Source organism: Rhinoraja longicauda, chromosome 12, assembly GCF_053455715.1.
Source record: "Rhinoraja longicauda isolate Sanriku21f chromosome 12, sRhiLon1.1, whole genome shotgun sequence".
NCBI classification, from domain to species: Eukaryota; Metazoa; Chordata; class Chondrichthyes; order Rajiformes; family Arhynchobatidae; genus Rhinoraja; species Rhinoraja longicauda.
In genome coordinates, this window is record NC_135964.1 from 34,394,008 (window position 1) to 34,412,420 (window position 18,413).

At 38.7% G+C, this 18,413-nt stretch overlaps 1 protein-coding gene across 3 annotated transcripts in view; it reads right to left on the bottom strand.

The window, feature by feature from the left end:
* Positions 1-18,413, bottom strand: part of LOC144598557 (rho GTPase-activating protein 6-like) — a 235,387-nt gene that overhangs the window by 81,611 nt on the left and 135,363 nt on the right. For all 3 annotated transcript variants that reach the window (XM_078408734.1, XM_078408735.1, XM_078408736.1), the window contains one exon: positions 16,738-16,897. In XM_078408734.1, the coding sequence (XP_078264860.1) occupies positions 16,738-16,897 (160 nt within the window). The remainder of the gene's footprint in view (positions 1-16,737; positions 16,898-18,413) is intronic.

Genomic DNA, 18,413 nt, shown 5'->3' on the forward strand with positions numbered 1-18,413 from the left:
ACTAGAGCCAAAGTCCATCTGTTATACAGTCTATTGTTCCAGGAGTAATCAATTTGCATGCAACAAATCAACCTTAAGGACCATGAAGACAAATCAAACAGGTCATGTCTAATTAATGTGTCGAGGTAATTGTTTAAATCAACACACCAAAGGAGAGAAAAAAAGTAATTAATCACAAGGAAACCTGCAGGCACAGTGTTTCTCGAAAGTAAATCTAAAACCACATTGGCAGAGTGAGGCCACATACAAACTGCAACAACACCACCTCATAATCTGCTTGAGTATTTTATAATCCTATCGCACGAAGACCAAATTCTACAATTTAAAATAATACCCCTCCAACCCCTTCTTTTTTCCCTGCTCCCACCCCAGTGCATTTCCATCTCGCCCCATCACATGAGTCACCATGCTCCTCTCCCCCATACACTCCTCGCCCATTTCCTATACCCATATTTCCTTTCATCCCTTCTTCCCCTTCCCCTCTCCCCTTCCAACCATATTCTTCTCACTCGCTTTACATTTCACTTCTCTGCTTTCCTTATCTGACGCCCTTTTGTCTCCTTCTCATCTTTGTCTCTTACTCCACCCATCGGTCAATCATCTCCCTCACCAGCATCCACCTATCACTTGCCAAGATTTGCCCCCCCTACTACATCAGTCTGAAGCGTCCTGACCTGAAACATCGTCTGTCATTTCCCTTCACAGATGCTACTTGACCTGTTAAGTTACTTCAGCACTTTGTGCTTTACTATAAAGTCACAACAGAAAACCGGACAATCAGTGCAATTAATCAGAATCTAATTTCAGATGATTAATGTTTAATCCAGTACTCTGTTTTCTGATGGCCATTCTCGCAATCAGAATCACTTAGTGCATGTGGAAGTTACAGAACCCAGAAAATGTTATGCTCTGTTACATTATGGACATGCATATCAACTTATGTGGTGCTGAATTTGCCCAATTTGCAATGAAGGGTAGGTAGGGGATGGAAATCATAAATATACTGAGAACATTATACTCAAAGTTGTTGAAAGGCTGCAATATCTGGCGATTAGAATCGCAGGTCATAGAAGCAAGAACATAGAACAGTGTGGCACAGGAACTGGCCCTTTGGCCCACAATATGTGAGCTGCACATAATGTCAAGATAAACCAACCTCATCTACTGAATATGATCCATATGTTGCCATTCCCTGTGCATCCATGTGTCTTTCTAAAACCCTCTTAAATCCAACTTTTATATCTGCCTCCACACCAACCCCGGCAGTGCATTCTCGATACCCACCACTCCATGTGTAAAAAAACTTTCCCTGCACATCTTCTTTATCGCTCTGATCATAAAACTATGTCCTTCAGTCTTCGACATTTCCAGCATTGGAAAAAGGTTCCGACTGTCTATCATAATTTTACATACTTCTATCAGGTCTCCCCACAGCCTCTAATGCAACAGAGAAAACAGTCCAAGTTTGCCCTACCTCTCCTTGTAGTCAATACCCTCTAATTCAGGCAGCATTCTGGTAAATGTCTTGAAAGAACTGTGTACCATTATGCAGGTCTACAAAGACACCTGGGATCAAAGTGAATATCTTGGCATAACAGCTGAAAACTAATCAGCACCTTAGATGTAACATCTGTACACAGTATTGATGATCCAGTGTTTCAAATATCGAGTTATAGAGTACGGGCATAGGCCCTTTGGCCCAAATTGCACATGCCGACAAAGATGCCCCATCTACACTAGCGCCACATGCCCACATCCCTCTAACCCTTTCCTATCTATGTACCTGTCCAAATATCTTTAAAATGTTGGATAGTACCTGTCTCAACTACCTCCTCTGGTAGTCATATACCCAACAGCCTCAGAGTGAAAACATTGCCACTCAGATTCCATTTACTCTTCCCCTCTCACATTAGACATCTGGTTCTTGTTTCCTCTACTCTGTGCAAAAGACTGCGTATTTTCCCTATCCATCCTCCTCATGATTTTAAGATCATCCCTCAGCCTCCTGCTCTCCAAGGAATAAAGTCCTACCTTGCCAAATCTCTTCCTATAGTGCAAGCCCTCAAGTCCTGACAAATCCTCGTAAATTTTCTCTGCACTCTTTTCAGCTTAATGACATCAAGATGACCAAATGCGGCCTCACCGAAGTCTTGTACAACTACAACGTAACATCTCAACTTCTATACTCAATGCCTTGACTGATGAAGGCCTTCCAAAAACCTGCTTGACCACCCTATCTACCTGTAACACAAGTCACAAAAATTAGCCCGTTCATTGCACATGCCATTGATGAACACTAATGGAGCACTTAAATGATCTAAATGCAAAACAGTGATGATTTGCAGAAAGCAGTGATCAAACTCAAAATACCCATATTATGAAATAAAATCACTTTAACTAGACTTTCATCAATAACTTTGTAGATCCACTCGAGGGCAAACATAGAAATTGATCCACAAGAATGTAATTAGATAAAACAATACCAAGCCACAAGGAGATGGTTGGTTGGGAGGGGATGCTTTGTTTCTGCAAGTTGTTTTAGAGGGAGAAATACAGAGAGATTAGAGAGGAAATTCCAGGGATACAAACCAATCGTTGAAAACTATGTAACGAAAGGTAGAATAAAGGAAATCCAAAATGCACAAAAGTCCAGGAGAATAGGAACATCAGTTTGAAGAAGAGTCCCCACCTGAAACACTGTCTATTCATTTTCCCTCCACAGATGCTGCCTGACTGTAGAATTCCTCAACACTTTGTTTTTCTACTCAAGATTCCAGCATCTGCAGTGTTTTGGGTCTCCAAGATTACAGGCTCTCACTTGAAAGCTCAGTTGGAAAGGAACACTGCTGATTATTCTGATGCCCCTCCCTTGATCAGCTTCAAGGACAAAAGATTATTTTCCTTTGATTAAGATCAACTTAATGTGCCTTATCATGGTCTTTATTTAATTTTCCACTGGTGTGCTGATGTGCTGTTAAACACATGACACATGACTCCTGGCACTATTTTGGACTTTATCCACCATGGTTTGGCAGTTTGTCTCAAGGACAAATTGATGATGATGTTTTAAAGATTAATAATAGCCAAGCACATGAGAGAATCATCTTTAAATTATGCCATGGGATTGAACATCCATCTGACAAAACAGAAGATTCCTTGGTTTAATGTCCCAAATATGAGACAGGATACTAATTTAAACAGTGGAAAAATTAAGGGGAGCAATTGCTTGAACCTCATATTCTTTCCCATTAAGACTGGTAAAAGAATCTCAAACCACAATGAAAGCAATTTGGAGTGGACAGAAAAGTAGAATGTGATTGAAACATCAGGAAAATTCTGAAATTTCTGTTTCACTGTGAGCATCCCAAATGGAACTATCACTGCATATCCATGCAATAATGAATCCTTCACATGATTTAAATATTAAGTGCAAAAAGTGTAATAAAAGGTTGATAGATATTTAGAAATTCAAAAGAGATGGGTTACTGCAGGATTCTGCCACTGAGGTAGAATATTAGCCAGGATTAAAAGACTTATTTCTGCAGCTATTTTTTTTAATGCTCTTATGCAAAACACAATATGATCTTGATAGCCAGCTAGTATTACTAGTACTAGTGACATCCATTGCATAATGGCATTTTCACAGCATACTATCACAGGAAATAGCTGATTATTTTTAAAGTCATGTTGAATTCTGGCTTTGTTTACATCTTTCCAGTCACAAATCAGAAGAGCCAACACATCTTGTATTAATTTTGAAACAGTATGGTTAAAGAAGAGCAATTCCATTCTGGAATGACTTTCAATCCATAACTTTGCTCCTGCTTTCTTATTTAAGAACAATCATTCCAAAATTAAATAGTGAATTTAGGGTTCACTAATGGGCACAAATCAAGTAAAATGTGGAAGGAGGGCAAGTTTAAGTCAATGGGCTGCAAAGGTTTAAAAATAAAGGACATCTAATTATTGTGGGAAATATTAATGTGATTTAACATTTGTTTGCAAGATGATATCACAGGGCTAGATCCCAAGTCTTCATAACATGGAGGCACACACTTAGTTTGAATTAGACTGGAGTGAACAAGCTGTGATTAAAAATATATACTTCACCCAAATACAATCAGTGTCCTGGCAACACTGTACATATCCTTCAACCATTTCTTAAATTCATTTTTAAAAGGGAAAGCTTGTTTGTGCAAGGTGCAATGGTTTTTAAATACTGCATCTTTTATGCTCCCATTTAGGAAAGAAACAAAGGATGCACATAATAATAAAACTACTTTTAAGAAATGAACAGGAGTCAAGGTGCAGAAAAATGGAAGGGGTAAAAGAATACAGAACAAAAGAGAATGTCAATGAATGGATAAAAGAAATAAATGAAAAAGATTTAACAGAACCAAGTGAAATGGGTGCAAATGGGGCAAGCAAAGGAACAAAGAAAGTTTGTCGGCGGTGTAAATAGCAGATTTAACATCAGGAGTTGCAAATTTCTGTCTAAATTTCAAACAGCAAGAACTGCACATTCCTGATAAAAAAAATCCATACAAGAGACATTTTGGGCAGGTGTCATGAGGGCATGACTTATAACATGAATGTTAGAGCCTAGGGGTTACGGAAGAAGAAATGATTACTTGATGGTGGGCATGGACATGGTGTGCCGAAGGGCCTGCTTCTGAGCTATATGACTATGATTATAGAAAGTGAAATAGGTGGCAGTATTAGTTTGGGTACAAAGCCAAGAGGAAAAAGTGGAGTAGGATTCATCCTAGATAATAGAGGGTCATGGGGAGAGAGCAGGACAGTATGGCTTTTGTTACACAGCTGTAGAGGAAAACTGGCAGAAGAATTGGATTTAACAAGGCTGTTTCTGTGCTTGTGCATTATTCAAGTTCAAAAGGTCCAGTTACTTTCTGCTCAAATGCCAAACATTCAACATGGTTTCTTAATTGTAATGACAAAGTGCATAACCAGCAGTTTCACATCTCAAATAATAACATGCACATTGACCAAACTGGTTACTCATACCACAGCTGTGAGGAAACTGTTCAACAGTTTCTGCACTTGAATATGACACACCATTGATAACATAAGGGGGAAGTCTTTTAGGACCGAGATGAGAAAACATTTCTTCACACAGAGAGTGGTGAGTCTGTGGAATTCTCTGCCACAGAAGGTAGTTGAGGCCAGTTCATTGGCTATATTTAAGAGGGAGTTAGATGTGGCCCTTTTTGCTAAAGGGATCAGGGGGTATGGAGAGAAGGCAGGTACAGGCTGCTGAGCTGAATGATCAGCCATGATCATATTGAATGGCGGTGCAGGCTCGAAGGGCCGAATGGCCTACTCCTGCACCTATTTTCTATGTTTCTATGTTTCTAAGACACAGAAATATTTATTAGTGTAACATGATGGAAATCATACCACAAATGGTGGTATTTTTAAGTGAAATATAAACTGACAAATCAAACTCCCTAGCAATGCAGAAGCTAGTTTAGATTAACTTCACTGGCATTGGACATCATAATTGGCAACTTCTTACATTTTCTATAAAACATATAATCAATAAGAAATAAGTGTCATTGATAATAGACATCTGCATAACTCTGAGACCTTGAAATTCATACACCAACAACGGCACTAAACGTTATATATTCACAAGCTCTATTGAAGTCCAGTGACAATTTCAGAAGCAGTGTGTAACATGCCAAAGCCACTCTATGGCTGTTTAGTAGTACAAAGGATAAATTTGTATCTGGCAATCTGATGCAGATTTCCTAACTGAATACCAAAAGGAAATACAATGTAGAAAAAAGGCATTTACAACACGGGCAATCCTCGCATTATTTGGTGGGGGGGGGGGGGGGGGTATTTGGTTGTGTCCTTGGAAACAATCTGCATAATGATTTTACTCAGAGTCAAGCTGCTTTATCTGTACGTGCATCAAAATAATGCGAGTAGAAAATAAAATACTTTTCTTCCCCCCCTACATAAATTTCAGAAGAGAATAGTTTTATTTCGTATCACAAATTTTTTGGGTCATGTTCTGTGAATTCCATAACAGCAAATTTTCATTACCTGAACCGCTGTAATGTGGGGATTGCCTGTATGTGAAGTATTTAAAAAGTATTAAAAATACATTAGAAGTATGAAAAAAGTATTAAATAAATTTAAACCCCTATACATTGTGCCAGAAATAATCGCAGCTTTAAATGTCAATAAATCTCCAAACTCACAAAGTAATGCAGGACAGGACATTAGGGGCTAGAAATGTATTTATGTTAAAGTGATAATGCTCAGGACACCTGCCCCAATTTCTTGCAGTGACGTTCACACAGAAAATTGTCTGTTCCTGATGCAATGATTTGCATGTTTAAACACTACCAATTATGCTTTTTGTCTGTAGTAGTAATGGAGAGTATTTACAGTAGCCACATGCAACAGCTGAAAAGCAAGTGCTCTGACTGGAGTAGTTCTGCACTTCAGGGGCCACAGAAGACCACCCAGGTCATAGATGACAAGACAATGCAAGAAGGCTTGGTATATGACTGCATGGAGTGATGATTCCACAACCATGTATCAGTGCTGGAACAAGCTTAATCACCTCATCTCAATGTGGTTATCAAAGAAAACATCATGAGAACTCAGCAACCAACAACTGCACAACTAAACTCTCGCACATCTAGTTCAATGCTCTTATGCAGGTCTACCATTTTACTTTATTTTTAATTTAATAATTTATTTGAAAAAAGGGACAATGTACATTAATTGACATTCAAACAAATGTAAATGTACTCGAGTTAGCCGAGAGGCAAGTTTTCATCGACAGTCCCTTAGCCTGATGTTGTTAGGCATCATAGAAAAGAAATACAATACAATATGTACAATAGTTAAAAATATAGTACATTACCATACAAAGCAATAGTTAATTAAAATGAGCAGACAAAACCCAAATAGCAGATGTAAAAATACAGTGTGAGTATGGTCTTAATTTAAAGTTTACATTTTTTAAGATTAAGTTTTAAGAGTCACGTTCAAGTTGGATAAAAGTAGCATCAGTGTTGACATTGTTGGTTCTCTATAAGCCATTTCTTGATGTTAAACTTAAATGAATAATATGATGGGGAATCTCTAACTGATTGTGGTACTAAATTCTATTGATGTGATGCTCTGAAGGAATAGACAGCCTGGCTAAATGCAGTTTTCCTGAATGGGATAGTGCAGCCCCCCCTAGCTGCACCTCCAGTAGCTCTGTTTGCAGTAGATTTGAAGTTGATGAAACCAAACAGAGGAGGATGTGCTAAACCATGCAGAATCTTATTAACTAAGCAGACATTTTTGTATTTGATTGTACTTAGCTCCCGAACCTTTCTGTGACAGCCAGTCGATCACACAAGGGCATTGCACCACATTGCATTTCACTTACTCAATAGGAGACTGTTGATAATCTTCATGTGACCACAGCCTTCATAGAATTGAGGTTAAAATGATTGTAATCATGGACTTGGACTTGTCACAGGCACTAAACTGCCCAGTAAGATATTTTAGAGCAAAATAAATTTCGGCAATTACAGTGATCATCCCCAATAATGAGGTTCATCTAGAGACCAGCCTAAAATTGAATGTGGCATCATCTTAAATGATACATTGGAGCTCAATGCTTGTCATAAGCTGAAGGCGCAAATTGCGATTGCTAGTGACAAGCCAAAACCTGTAGTCAATTCTAGCTATTCAAAGGTTGGACATCTCAAAAGCAAGCCCAGGAATGACCACCTTTTCAATCAACCATTGTCCAATGTGTGGGAAAACATTCCTTGAGGAAAGAAAATCTGACACGAGAACCTATAAACTATAGTAAACAGGAGAGACAACAGTGGACAGACTATCATTGTCCTATAAGTCATACAGTGCATTTCCTATATTTTCTGCCAGAACTTCAAATAATGCACTTTAATGCTAAGAATGGTCATCAATGTTTTAACAATAATAATTAAAAAATTCTTGATCTCAGTCATGCATCCTCCTAATTTTGCCCGAACTCACAAGAGACAGAATGAAGCAGATTTATTTAGTACATTTCCAGAAAACAGAGCCTTGATAGCAAAGACAGAGGTGCCAATTCTGTGGTGAAGGGAGGGAATGTACAAGAGGATCCAAATTTGGAAGAACACATAGTTCCCCTAGGGGTGTACGCTAGAAAAGGTTAGCCAGAGATAGGGACAAGAAGTTGAGCATCAGCATAAGTTAAATGTGAAAATTAAGATGAACTATTATTCTACAATGGCAGGTCAAATAAATCTAGAGGAGCAAGAATGCAGATTTCCACTTAATTTTTCTTCTTCAATTCCCAAGTTCTAATTGGCCATCAGGGTGTGTGATAAATTAGGAAAAAGTAAATCCAATATACTGTCAACAAATAATCCTTGAAGATTATTACAGTCTGTCCATTGCCTGTGCATACCCAGCAGCCAAAACTTGATGGATAACATGGCACAGATGGGAAAAATACAAAAATGCCTCTGTAATAAAAATATTCGTAATAATAGTTGCAGAGTAATAATTTTTGGAAAACTCGGGAAATTCTGAAATTAATTCACCATCAGTTTCAAAAAAGTGAGTCATTTCTTCCTCATACCCATATAATCCAGTTCAAAATAGCGAAGTTTTCTTGAGGTTTAAACTAAAACTCTAAATCTCATCCTATTGTACATGTGAAAGAGCCACAACTCAATATGCTTTTAATTATGGTTTCTCAGAATCAAGTTGCTCATTTTGGTCCAACTAAACCCTCAATAATAAATGCCAGGCCCATTTTCTTCATTTACAATTAAAAATGTCATCACAGTGTGATGCATTCAGTAACATTCCCAGGTAAATAAAGAAACATTATAAGGATGAACAAGGAAAGGACTAATCTGGTGCCATGAACGAGGAGGGACAGGGAACAAATTCTGCGGAATGGGTGGATCCACTCCAAATTGGGCCTCATTCAGTCAACATGTGTTGGACGTCTGCTAAGCTTGCCTATGAACTGGATACAAACTGCTGAGCATTGCATCAGTGGCAAAAAAATAATACTGGACAGGTTATAGAATACCGGGGTGTGATTGGTACGCACATTCAATTTCCCCCAAAAATTGATCTTATTGAGTGTTGTTGCACCAAATAGAAGAATGATACTTGCTACAAGAAATTATGAAGAGAGAGAGATTATTTTATTTTAAACTGAGAAATGCTGAAAATCTGAAATAAAAACAGAAAAAATTATAAAACTCAATAGACCAGGCAGCGCCTATGAACTTTCAGTCTAATATTTTTTTCATATTTTTCATATTTCAGATACAGCGCGGAAACAGGCCTTTTCGGCCCACCAAGTCCGCACCGCCCAGTGATCCCCGCACACTAACACTATCCTACACACACTAGGGACAATTTTTTTACATTTACCCAGTCAATTAACCTACATACCTGTGCGTCTTTGGAGTGTGGGAGGAAACCGAAGATCTCGGAGAAAACATGAAGGGTCCTAGACCTGAAGGGTCCTAGACCTGAAACCATGAATAAATTCAACTGAGGTCCATAAGAGTCTGGAGGAGAGAATTCCACTCATTAACAAACTTCCACCTAAAAACCGTTTCACTTTGGATTCATCCTAAATAGAAGACTCCTTTCCCTGAGATTATGCTCAGTCTACACTCTCCTGCAGGAGGAAATCACAGCATCAGTCCTTCTCAAAATCACTTGTTCTCAAGTTTCTAAAGAGTGCACAGCTCCATCTAATTCATTCTCTTCTCACAGGATAAACCCCTTATCTCAGGCATCAACATAATCAATTAATGTCCATTGATTTCATGCCAATTAATGTCCATTGATTTCATCCTTGCTTAGATAGGGATCAAAGCCACGTATACAAGTTCCGTAGCCTTGCATCTTGCAGCTCTTCTGGTACACTTCTTAAAATGTATTCAGGATTTCTGTTTATGCACCAAGTTCTGGACTCCTACTAGCCACGGGCTGGAAAAATCTACCTCATTTATCCTCTAACCCATCTATAATTTACCTCATATATCTGTCAGCTGGTTTCCAATCCTTCTGCTAAGAGACATAGGTTATCCCCATGTACTGTGTCATTGCCATAAAAATTATATATTCATTGGTGAAGGGCCCCTTCCCCAGCTTCCTCTGTTCCAAATAAAACATCCCTGGCTCATTCAATTTTTCCTCATAAGAAAATTTTATCAGTCTCAGTAACATCATTGTAAATCTCCACTATGGCCGATCAGATGCGATCACATTTCTCCTGTAATTTGTGGACAAGAACTGTACACGTTTTGTGAACTGTGATTGAATGGTGTTTGTACGCTCTTATATTCTATGCCTCTCACATTGAACCTCCGTTTGTTAACATGACAGCAGATTACAAAGGGACAATGGAAAAGTTTTCCAAGTCCTGCACAATATTCATCCCTCAACGAAAGGATAGAAATAGATGGTGATTTACATTTGATTCATTGCTGTTTATAGGTCCCTGCGGTGTAATAGAAAGCTCTCATTTCATCTGACTATATATCATTGTGTGCCAACTGCAGGTTGAGATAAAGAGCTGGAAATATGCAAGTCCACTCTGTCGCATGAGTGACAGTAAGAGTCCAAAAACGTGTGACTCTGGCTTTAAAAAGTATCCCTAAACTAACATTAATCAGAAGATGGCACATAGCCACAACCAATTCCTTTGTAGACATAAAGTCATGTGAAAAGCACAAAACCCAGTAAACATACAACAAAGCAACACATCATTAATATTGAGGCAGTGCAGGGTAGGTTCACGAGGTTAATCCCTGGGATGGAGGGACTGTCATATGAGGAAAGATTGGAAAGACACTGGAGTTTAGAACGATGAGAGGGTATCTTATGGAGACGTATAAAATTATGAAAGGACTGGACAAGCTAGGTGCAGGAAAAATGTTCCCAATGTTGGGGGAGTCCAGAACCAGGGGACACAGTCTAAGAATAATGGGGAGGCCATTTAAAACTGAGGTGAGAAGAAACGTTTTCACCCAGAGAATTTGTGGAATTCAATGCCACAGAAGGCAGTCGAAGCCAATTCACTGGATGAATTTAAAAGAGAGTTAGATAGAGCTCTAGGGGCTAGTGGAATCAAGGGATATGGGGAGAAGGCAGGCACAGGTGGATTGTGGATTGTGGATGATCAGCCATGATCACAATGAATGGCGGTGCTGGCTCAAAGGGCCAAATGGCCTCCTCCTGCACCTATTTTCTGTTTCTATGTTTAATGACGTTTTCAAGTGAACATGAACAAACAAAATAAGTTGTTTTATACATTTGAGAAATTAATTAAGTTAATGGAGGCGGGTAAACACGAGAGGCCGCATGGCAGGACGGCAGTCAACCGAGGAAAGAGAAGATGTATAAATAGCTAAGAACTAGCAAGGGAGCTTGCAAGAAAGAGGGAGTGCATGAGAAAGAGAGAGCACAAGACCAAAAGATACTGGGAAAGCAATAGTGAGGCCAAGCAGTAATGAGACTGAGAAACAAGTACATTATGGGAACCATGCAGGATATTATAAAAGACAACACTCAATCCAATTTCTCTCACTGATTAGTGACTGTATGACCTACTGTTCCTTTTTATTAGCAATAATGATAAACACCATTAGATTATTACAATAAAAATGATTAAATGAAAACATTTTTTAATTTAGCAAAAGGCAATTCAATTTGTTGAAGCCTCCTTCAGTTAATGCACTACATTGACCTGCAAAGGGCAAAAGACAACTGCTGAAAATTCACGTGTCACATAGCAGCTGCCAGTGATCCTCCTCTGCCTCCAAAATGATTTTTACTGCATTCAATAGGGAGTGAATTTTGGGTTCAGAGTAGAACATATTGCCACTACAATAGAAAATGTAATAAGAAAGAACTACAGATGCTGGTTTATACCAAGGATAAACACAAAGTGCTGGAGTAACTCAACGGGTCAGGCAGCATCTTTGGAGAAAATGGAGTCTAAAAAAAAGTCCCGACCCGAAAAGTCACCTATCTCCAGAGATGCTGCCTGAACTACTAAGTTGCTCCAGCAATTTGTGTCCTTTTGTGGACAGAAAGTTCAAGATGGGAAGGGGAGTTACTCCAGGACTGCATCCATCTTTGCTACTACAATGCAGCATGATTTGCACCAGTGTATTTCTAATAGTCAGCCTATTCCGTGCACTAATGTAACTGAAAGCTCAAACATATGATTCGGCCATCCATTCTGAGACACTGGATAAGACTGCATTGGGATACGAGCATACCTGCTGTTTAGTTTCATTGAAATCAAACGCAGAGTTTTGCAGTTGATGGGAAAACGACTGAAGTACTCAAAAGCACAAATGGCACGAATGTTGAATTTGGACATAACTGAAATGACAGAGAGTTCTGAAAGCATTACAGTCGGGGTACTCTTGATACACACTCTCCTTAACATGCTTGCTGGATTCAGGGGCAAGATGGTAGAATAATTAAACTCTGGCACCAAATTCTGTGTTGAGATCCAACAGAATGCGTTTGCCAAGTGGTTGTTGTTGAAGCCACCTCCCTCCCCTATATTATTATTGAGGCAGTGGGAACCCATAAATCTCTCACACCATATTGCCTAGACAGAGAGGCGCAGCAACAGAGAAACCAGAACTCACATCATGGCCTGCAAGTCCATTAAGCAGCCTATGATTTTTTTCCACAACTATACACTTTTCAAAGGACGAAGAAATAAAATAACACTACCACCCACATGACTAATTCCAACCACAGTAGATTCAAAACATTACATCCTAAACTTAACCAATTGCATAACACATGGCAGTCCATGATTATATTTAAAGTATCTTACTCAACTATTTGAAGCAAACTGTTGTAGAAATTAAGAAATAATATCATAAAAAAACTTAAACAGTAAACAAATTTTTTAAAAAGACAATTTAAATCTGTGTTTTTTTAATCATTCTGATGTGGATTTGCAACATTTTCAACTCACAAAGGGTTTACTATGGAATTTCTTCTCTCAGAGGGTTGTGAACCTTTGGAATTCGCTGTTCCAGGGAACAAAGTATGCAAAGTACGTTCAAGGCTGAGACAGACAGTCTTTGGAAATAAGAGAATGATGGCGATCAGAATGGAAAATGGAATTCAGTCCAAATGATCAAATGAGACATCAGCTCATTGGCTAGGGAACCAGAGGGATCAAAGTTGGAACAGGATTTGGATGATCAGGGGATTTCGAGGGGCAATCTAATACATTGATATAAAAGTGACAACTCTCATTCCGCACTGTGGATTTAGACTACTCAAACTAAAATTGATAAAATAATTCACCATTATTTCAGTTTTTGAAAGATTGCAAAATTCACATCTTGCATTCAAATCATACTTCTCAACAAAGTAAATTTGAAGGTTTACATTCTTCTGAGATATACATGTTGCCTCGTCAATCCAGCCTCTTGCATTTCCTCTGCTTTTTCATTAACGGCTGATGTTCATATTTTTCAGCCCAGACTCGGAACTCCAGTCATAAATGTTCCATTATCTGCCTCCTACAAGAGGTGGCTTTAAAATTTAAGTCTCTAAATGTCAAATTTAGTCTTGACTTTTCTCTGAGGCATCTTAGGTTGTTGCTGCCATAAACTTCAGTTGATAAAGGGAAACACTTAAAAACATTACAGATTGGACAATTTTGCATGTCATCCACCAGCCTTCACAACAAATAAAAGCATTGCTTAGCACCAAAGTAATTATTTTTATTTGTTTTTAAATTATAATCAACAATCTAAACCATTTCCATTCTCACTTCCCATAAAACTGGTAATCCTGCAAAAGCACTGTCCTGAATTCTTCTATAATACTGAGGTCACATTAAGTAACAGTGAAACCAAAATCAGCATGTCCTCCAGTCTTAACAGAAATAAATCTCATATCAAACAAGGGCCAATAATGTGTAGGAAAAAAACTGCAGATGCTGGTTAAAATCGAAGGTCGACACAAAATGCTGGAGTAACTCAGCGGGTCAGGCAGCATCTCAGGAGAGAAGGAATGGGTGAGGTTTCGAGTCGAGACCCTTCTTCAGACTGATGTAAGGGGAGGGGGCAGGACAAAGATAGAATGTAGTTGGAGACAGGAAGACTAGTGGGAGAACTGTGAAGGGGGAGAGGATAGAGAGGGAAAGCAGGGTCTATCTGCCAATAATGCCTACAAAAGGTGCTACAAGAAGGAAAACGTACATTTTTTTCAACGCCACACTTTAACGTCTTTCATTATACAGTGTCAACGGCAAATAAACATACTTGTATTTGCAAACAAATACTGAACACGATGGAATTCAAAATAAAAAATATTGATGGAAATACTCAGCAAACAGTTCAGTAACTGTGAGTAGAGATAAACTGCTAAAATTTCAGGTCATTGACATTATCAGAACCTTCATTTGTTCTAATGAAAGATCACAGGCCTGAAGTTTATCTCAATCTCCGTGTCTTTGGATGCTTCTTCCCTTGCTATTTCCACTATTCAGTTTTTATTTCCTATTTTTATTTGTCACTCCCTAGGCATAAAATTAGGATAAAGGGCAGCCACTTAAGACTGCGATGAGGAGGAATTTCTTCTCTCAGAGGGTTGTAAGCCTTTGGAATTATATGTTTCAGAGAACTACAGATGCAAAATTTGTTCAAGGTTGAGATAGCTAGTCTTTAGAAATATAAGAGAATGCTGGAGATCAGAAATATAAGAAAATGATGGAGATATTTGTTACATTTCTATTGAAGAGTGAGACAAGCTGAAGGGGCTTTATAACCCAATCTTACTTCTAATGCTTTTATTTTTAAGTCATCATCTCATTGAATGTTTTGCCTCTAGCTTATAAGAAACCAAGATTACAGTGGATTGAAAATAGGTCTAAGGGCACTTTGTGGTTTTTAACCTGCAATCACCTAGTCTAAGTAACATGTAATTTTAGGAAGTTGTTTTCAGTGGCTAGAAGATCAGTAACCTGGGGACACAGGTTTAGGTAAAACTTGACAAAAACCAGAAGAAGTGCAGAGAAATGATTTAAAAAGCCCTGCTTAAATGGATGGCAGAAGAAGATTGAATCACAAATTCAAAAGAAAATTGGATAGAAATCTGAAAAGAAAGGTTTGCAAGGCAAAGTGGAAAATGCAGTTGGGTGCCCCAAATAGCAGTCTCCTGTGCCACTCGATCCTGACAATGATTCTAATCATTAAAAAATTGATGAGGCCGGAGGACTGACCAGCAGAGCGGGACCTCTAATACTTTGTTCGCATGGCTGTGGCTAATGTAGTCAAGATTGAAAGCTGCCTTCATCATTCTCAGTGCGTTTTCTTCAATAGTACATGTGGTCAGTGTGGAAGGCAGGTACAATCTGGCTGTGATATACATTATTGTCAGCCAACACTCATTGCCAACACTCAGATATACAATCGCTCAGGCAGGGAACTGGAACTGTTCCAGCACTGGTGAAACTACTTCATTTTACAAATCAACACTTTCAGGAGTGGGTGGAAGGATAACAGAGAATCAAATGAGGGGACGGAGGCAGGCAGAAGAGCAACATTTTTGTACTTAAACTTGTCAAATTACAGAATAACCTGTGGGACTGCAAAAACTAACTAACTTTAACTATATGTAGAAAGGAAATGCAGATGCTGGTTCACACCAAAGATAGACACAAAATGCTGGAGTAACTCAGCGGGACAGGCAGCATCTATGGATAGAAGGAATGGGTGACGTTTCGGGACGAGACCATTTCCTCAGACTGAGAGTCAGGGGAGATGGAGACAGAGATATGGAAAGGTAAGGTGTGAAAACAAGACCTCAAAAGAGGACAAAGGTTAAGGAAAATGTTGAATAGATAATTGTTAGCTGGGGGAAGATGACAACGAAGCACACAAAGATAAACATTTTAATCAGGAGGACAGCCAGATTGGTCGAAGAACTAGGATGGGGGAGGGATGGAGAGGGAAAGCGAGGGTTATTTGAAGTTAGAGAAGTTAATATTCATATCGCTGTTATTATAAACTGCCCACGCGAAATATGAGGTGCTGTTCCAACAATTTGCGTTGGGCCTCACTCCAACAGTGGATATTGTCACCTTCCCCTAGATAACATTGATCTATTCTACATTTTCCATGAACTTCGACCCTTTTGACGTCTTGTTTTCACACCTTATCCTTCCGTATCTCTGTGTCTCCCTCTTCCTTGATTCTCAGTCTGAAGAAGGGTCTCGGCCTGAAACGTCACCCGTTCCTTCTATCCAGGGATGCTGTCGCATTATACATTCTTGCATGGTACAATTGACTGGCCAAACTGTGGCTTACCTCCTGACTTCGATACTACTCTGAAATTATCCTTTATTTCTATGCCACAAAATTTTATTGTCCAACTAATAAACAATGGAAAGTTTTGAAAAAATGCACACATCTTTTCATATTCTTACAATATGGCTATTCTCCCTGGTTGATCACAAGATTAATTTTGAATCCCTTTAAGATTCTAAGACTACCTGATGAAATAAAATTACAATCTTCTGGTTAATATCAAAAAAAGGCACAACTTCTTACATTAAAAAACTGAGCAGATGAATTTCTGAAGTGACAAGTTGTGAAAAGTTAAAATGCGATTTTTTTAAAAGTGATCAGCAATCTTTATGAGAAACCAGGTGGAATAATAAATCCTTACCTTTTGGAATTGTAACCTGGCAGCCCAAGTCATAGTCTTGCTGCAGCCGATAAAAAGCCACTTCCTGAAGGCGTACTCTCTCCAGCTCTGAGAGGCTTTGAATGGGGACTGGTTTCAGTCGAACACTGCGGCCAGACATACTGTTCCAGGTAAAGTCACCCTATCATTGGAAAGGATAATAAAAAGGATGTCATAAAAAGAATGGAATATAGTACAGCATCTCATGCTCCTCCTCCGCTTTCTTTTTTAAGTCCAAATCCTCAGTGATTTTAAGTCTATTTGGCAACAATACTTTCTCTTATACCAGTTCTGGGCCAACACTGCAGTTCACAGAGCCAGCAAACATTTCTCATCTAAATAAAATTACTTTGAAAAGCTTTTGGCTATTTCTAAAATCATAGTTCACCTTCTTGTATGTCTGTGTCAAGAGCCAATATGCTGACACGATTTAGATTTCCAGCATTTGCAAGATTCTTCCCTTCACTAGCACCCTCAAACCCACACACACACCCACATGTCCCCAAACCTCACAGGGAAAGGGAGGAGAGAAAGAAAATATTTGCACTTAAATACCATCTTCCGTTGACTTTGGATCACTCCCACCTCCCCCGAGTAAGGTTTTATAGGAAAATAATTGCTTCAGAAAATGTTGCCAGTGTTGTAATGTTGGAATAGCTTCAGTAAATTTGCATTCATCACACAGCAATGAATAAATTAACAGATCATTTGTTTCTTGTAGGGCATGTTTTGAAAGTTAAACAACACCTAGATGGTGGAGAGATACTTCAATTCCCTTCAACATCGGTAGTTAAATAGAAACAAGAAATTGCAGATGCTGATATATTAAAAAAAGACACAAAGTGCTGGAGTAACTCAGCGGGTCAGGCAGCAACCTCTTCTAGGACTGAAGAAGGGTCTCAACCCAAAACGTCCATGTTCTCCAGTGATGTTACTTGACCTACTGAGTTACTCCAGCATTTTGTCTCTTTTTTTATCTCTAAAGTTTTGAAAGACAAGATACTGTCCCCTTTGGTACTGTTCTGAAAGTTTCAGTTTAGATCATGCTTTCAGATCTCTGGGTGAAACTTTAACCACAACTTTCTGAATAAAGAGGTCAATTAGCCACTTACACTCGTGCAGATCTCCCATGTACTGCTCACTAAAAGCCAGTGTTGAAAAGGACGTAATTATGCATAACCTGATAAATCATGCACCAAGGTGGACAGTATCCTTTAGGATGAAAGGCAATTATTTCAGAGAAATAGATGCACAGAGAATTGAAATTTATTATTGAGCCGATCAGAGATTTTTCTTCAGATTGTAATGTATTTACGATTTTCAGGTTACAGGCATCAGTACAGATTTGAATTTGTTTCAAACATCATTCTGTTTCTACACAAAATATGAAAACGCCTGCATATGCTGAAACACAGTCTACATCTTGCAACAGTTTATCATAAACCGTTTCAAGATTAAAGCAAATGGGATCCAAAGAGACGTGGCTAATTGGAACCAAACTTGGCTTGGTGCTGAGAGACAAAAGGTAGTAGTGAAAGGATGCTTTTCCAATTAAAAGTCTATGGCAATTGCAGTACCACGAAGATTGGTGCTGGGACCCTTGTTGCTTGTAATATTCGGATATGAACGTAGTAAATATGATCAGTAAATTTGTGGAT